This window comes from Fulmarus glacialis, unplaced genomic scaffold (assembly GCF_000690835.1).
Source record: "Fulmarus glacialis isolate BGI_N327 unplaced genomic scaffold, ASM69083v1 scaffold8243, whole genome shotgun sequence".
Classification (NCBI taxonomy): Eukaryota; Metazoa; Chordata; class Aves; order Procellariiformes; family Procellariidae; genus Fulmarus; species Fulmarus glacialis.
In genome coordinates, this window is record NW_009200962.1 from 16,092 (window position 1) to 20,950 (window position 4,859).

At 38.5% G+C, this 4,859-nt stretch overlaps 1 protein-coding gene across 1 annotated transcript in view; it reads left to right on the top strand.

The window, feature by feature from the left end:
- PTPN5 (protein tyrosine phosphatase, non-receptor type 5 (striatum-enriched)) overlaps positions 1 to 3,142 on the top strand; it is a gene marked incomplete at both ends in the record, with an annotated part of 16,412 nt that extends 13,270 nt beyond the window's left edge. The window contains one exon of the mRNA XM_009573765.1: positions 3,032 to 3,142. Coding sequence (XP_009572060.1) covers positions 3,032 to 3,142 — 111 coding nt within the window. The remainder of the gene's footprint in view (positions 1 to 3,031) is intronic.
- Positions 3,143 to 4,859: the final 1,717 nt, after the last annotated feature.

Sequence of the window (4,859 nt, forward strand, 5' to 3'; positions counted from 1 at the left end):
ATCAAAAACAATAGTACCCCATAACTACTAAGGTTGAATATCTTTAATCAACAGAGTTGATGCTGCTTTATCTTGCATTTATTATGATTCAATGTCTATATCCACATTTCATTGAGGCCGTCCCTGACTTATGAAAGATGCTAGTTACAATAATCAACAACTAGAGCTGACCTGGATATGGAGGACCTTTTCCTGAATGCGCCTAGGAAATGCTTTTGAAATACTGAAATTAAGATGCTGAAATTTTCTATTCATCACCTACTTCCAGGAATTAAACTGTCATGGTGTTTCTGCTAAGCCACCTAATGTGATTTTTGTTTGCAGTTTAAAATACTGCTGCCCTCCAGCTGTTCATTACTTACCTACTGAAGTATTTGCCCCATAGCAGCCTTGCAAGAAAAATGTGCTTGGGCTTCAGTTCACAGACAGGTAGCTGAGCTTAGGTCTTAGGTCTGCCTTTATTGGCAATGCAAGATGTGAGAAAATGGTCTGGGCATGTGTTGGGCTCTGCATCTTCCTTCACCACTGGCAGCAAGGTGCAGTGGAGAGATCCAAATGGTGTTTCTTAAGCTGCAGCAGCAGTATTTGTCAAAGCTTGTCCCTGAGAACCCATTAGTAATTTAGGTGAGAGAGTTTCCTTTGGAGAAGAGGCTTTAGACACTTAGAAGTCCAAGAATATGGCCATACCTCCATCATACGCACAGAGTGATAATGGCTTAACTGCTAGCTGGAAGCTTAGTGCCCATAATTATGCATGTGCACAAACCTTTATCTTTCTCCAGTTGTGAAGTAAATAAATTTAACCTTGGATTTTAGTGAAAAAAGACATGAATAAGACAGACACAGAATTACTATGCTTTGTAAGGTAAAAATGGTCAGTTATTACAGCCGGCTGATTGGACGCATACTGTCAAGGCATTGCTGATACGAAGTACAGTATGTTGCTGATCTAAATGTTCTGGTTGCGCTAGCATTTTAAACTCTATCTGAGAGGCAGCACTGAAGTAATAACTTGCTCGTTGATCAGAGTTGCCAGTTTATGGCAAATAAGATGTTAAAATGTCATGATGTAGTGTACCAGAATCATTTAAGGACTTTGAGGTTTGAAGAAAATGATGCAGAGGAAATATTGGTCCTGAATGACGTATCTGGTGATAAGTTCTTCACTATAGTTTTCATAGCAAGATTTTATAACAGGAATGTAAAATAACCTTTACATCTGAATTTCCTCGTATGCACACTGACCAAGTATTTCACCCATCATATCAGTCTTGGGAAGCAGTGCACTGCAGTGCTGATGCACTATATAACTGGAGCTTGCCACAACCTATATATCATAACAGAGCTGCTGAGTCTTTTCTGATACCTTTTGTGTCAAAAATTAAACGGTGTCAGGAATCTCAGCCGTAAATGTAGGGTAAGTCCTTTCATGTAAATGTCTCCTATATTCATTCCCTTTCTTCCGTAACGCATATATTAATATATGAATAACAGGACTCAGAAGTACGTAGACTCAAAACCAAAACCTTTTTTCGGCAATGATGTTACTAACAGAGGCTTTGTGTTCCTTCTCAGTGCAATGACTTTGCTAATGTGAGTATTAAAAGCTCTGTATCTCAGCCCTCTGTCACATCTAACCTGAACTGACAGACAGCCCACAGAAATGAGTGGGCAATCTTACTCCACTCCTTTAAGCAGAGCAACGTCTGTGCTATTGATAGCTGCTAGCGTTCTTGACAATTTTTACAATGGATTCTGCAGCTTAAGAGGAGAGGAAGAAAAAAAATGCAAACTGCGTAAATAATTTTACAGAGACACAGTGGGCCATATTCCTAGTGGGTTATTAGCTGATGTACTATACAGATGGAACAACACTGATTCTCCCACACAAAAATTTTGACTCAGTAACTTTGCAAGATACTTTTCTGTTGTTAGTCTTTCTCCTGAAGTAAAATTATTTTTGGTGGGGAAGAGCAAAACGATTTAACTTGCTTCTCTCAAGATTGTGTACAGCTATGTAAAAGAGGAAGCTTACAAGCATCATCTTTAACTGGGTTTGTCCAATAGCAGATCTTACTCTCCTGTGATAACGAGATTGCTTCTTCCGTTATGACAAGGGAGCCTTTTTCTCAGACCCTGCCTTGTTCATGTCATTCCTTGTCCATGAAGTAGTTCATGCGCCATGTTGAAGTGCTTGTCTCTTCCTTTGCATATTGATTAGTTTAAAGAGAAACCACATACCAAAACCCACAGTCTTTTTCAGTCCTTCTTCCAGGATAGGAGTGCTTATAAATTCTCACCTGCTCGTGTCTAGTGTATCAGTACCACAACGTAGATTTGCAAATGGACTATAGTTTCTCCTTCTCTAATTGTCAGGTTGTGCTGGCTGCATCCCTGACTTTTTTGGCAAAATCAAATGTAATAGTCTAATAGCTCTCACAGCTATTGCTTCCTTTTAGTTCCTTAACTTTGAAAGATTCGGTGTCCATTTAAAGTGGATTTTGGTACATAATCTAATTCCCAAAGCATCCCCAGTTGTGTTCTTTTGTACAAAAACCTATGCAAATGATCATCTTGTAAAGGGTCAATGCTCTCTGAAATAAAAAAATAGAAAAGATCATATCAGTGTATACACACCACAGAAATATTGGTAACTAGTGTATATTATACTAATCATTATTATCTTAAGAAAAGAATTATTCTAAAAACACAGGCACATGGCCACTGGCCTTTCTAATGAACCTTCAAAATGCACATCAGTTGCATAAAGATAAATAAGGATGTGTATATTTAAAAGCATTGGTTAGTCATTACTTGATCTGTGCGTTTTTAATCATGCAATCAGGCTATTATGAATGCAGCAAAAATCACCTGAAATGTGGTCCCTGTTTAGAAAGTGAGAACTTGTACTTATTATAGAAGCACCGTTCATTCATATTCATCTATGCATGTGCTATATCCAATTCCAGAGGAGTAAAAGTGAACCTCCCGTGATATCTGCTTAACTAGATTTATTTTATATTGCACACAGAAATGCACAGAATATTGGCCAGAGGAGCAAGTCACCTATGAAGGAATAGAAATCACAGTTAACCAAGTCATACAAGCAGACGATTACCGTTTAAGGCTCATCACCCTAAAGGTAAATCAATCATTCCATTGTACTTACAGTAAGTTAGCTGTCTTAACCCTTAAATGGAGATGTTCATGGAGAGTTGTGTAGAAATCTTCTGCACAGTGAATTGCTGTACAAATACCACTTTTCATTACTGAAGTTTGCAGCTGCTTTGCCCAGTTCGCCAACATACAAAAACTACAGTAAAATAAGCAGTCACAGATTTAGACTGCATATGTACAATCTGAAAGCTACCAGGCCAGTTGTGGTAGTATGGGGTTCACTCAGTGGAAGAAACCAGTGACTCATTCTGTGCCCGTGTCTGCTGTGTTGACTGGTCATTTAGAGTGATGTGTTAGCTCACAGATAGCTTCTTACCAGCCTTTGCAAGTCAGACAGACAGCACTTGTGGAATAACCTGCTAAACTCTGTGATGATGTTCTGTAGAATTCAAAGACTTGTTTATTCTTTGGGCCATGGACTTAGGCAAAGGATTACTGATTACTAACAGGGAACTTTTACCTGCATGGCATCTTACATATTTTGTAGTATGGGAAGACCCCTCAGAAGTATTTAGGTTGTGCTTCTTGTCTTTTTATGACCTTTATTAGGATGCTGTCAGACTGCTGGATACCCACCAGCTGTTTATACCTAAGATGACTTGTGCTACTAGCAAGAAGTGGGGGAGTTGAGAACTGAGCAGAAGGCTTTTCAATTTTGCTTACCTGTTTTCAGTTTCTCACAGCAGTGGGACTACTGGTCTGCTTGGCACTTGTCAGTGATGTGGTAGCACCACTTCTGTTCACCATGGCTGAACCCCCTTTAATAGGTACCACGCTAATTTATTCTTTGAGTGATTTGGCTGACTTGACTTTGTAGATGCTTTAAGGGATCATTCCACTCCAAGACACTGTTGATGTCCTTTAAAAACACTTTCACCGCAGCGTTCTCCATGCTTACATTTCTAAAAATTAGTATCTTTCCAACTAACTGTATATGTAGTTTTACATACTGGTAACCATTCTGTCATCTTGTGGATGGAGGTTTAATTTTTTAGATGTACTTAGATGCTACTTAGTCTAAAGTACCAGAGTCCTATTTTACAACCGTTTTCATTGCTAGGTTCTAAGATCTCAAGCTACGTGTTTTAATAAGAACAGTCTATTTACATAAACTTTATACATCTTTCATCTACCAGATCTACCCCTGACCTCAGTATAACACCACAATTTCTTTCCAAGCTGAAAAAACTCTCCTTTTATCTAACCAGTTTCAAGTCTCTTCAGCCATATGCTAATACGCAGAAAGCCAGCATATGAAATCCCATGTCTGGATTGAGAGTGTGGAAAGTCTGTCACTCGTGCTTTTGGCAAAGGCAGCAAGAAGAAAATCACACTCCTTGACAAGTGGGAAGTAAAGAATATTTACAAGTATGTTGCAGACTTGCACGGGTCTTATATACAGTTTATCCAAAACACTACAGTGCAGCAGCAAGAGTAAAACACAGATAAATTCTGCTGGAATGCTGATATCTAACAGAACCGGTCACTTTTTAGTTATGGTGACAAAACAAAATTTCCTCAATAAAAAACTACACTGTCTGCCAGAAGAGTTTTTCATAATTGTTTTAAATTGTTAAATACAGCATTTTAATATTAGTGAATATTGCAAATTTTTTTTTCAGCTTGACATTAACTTTAGAGATTGAGGTTGAAATGTTCTTCCCCACCTGCCCCCGTCCCCC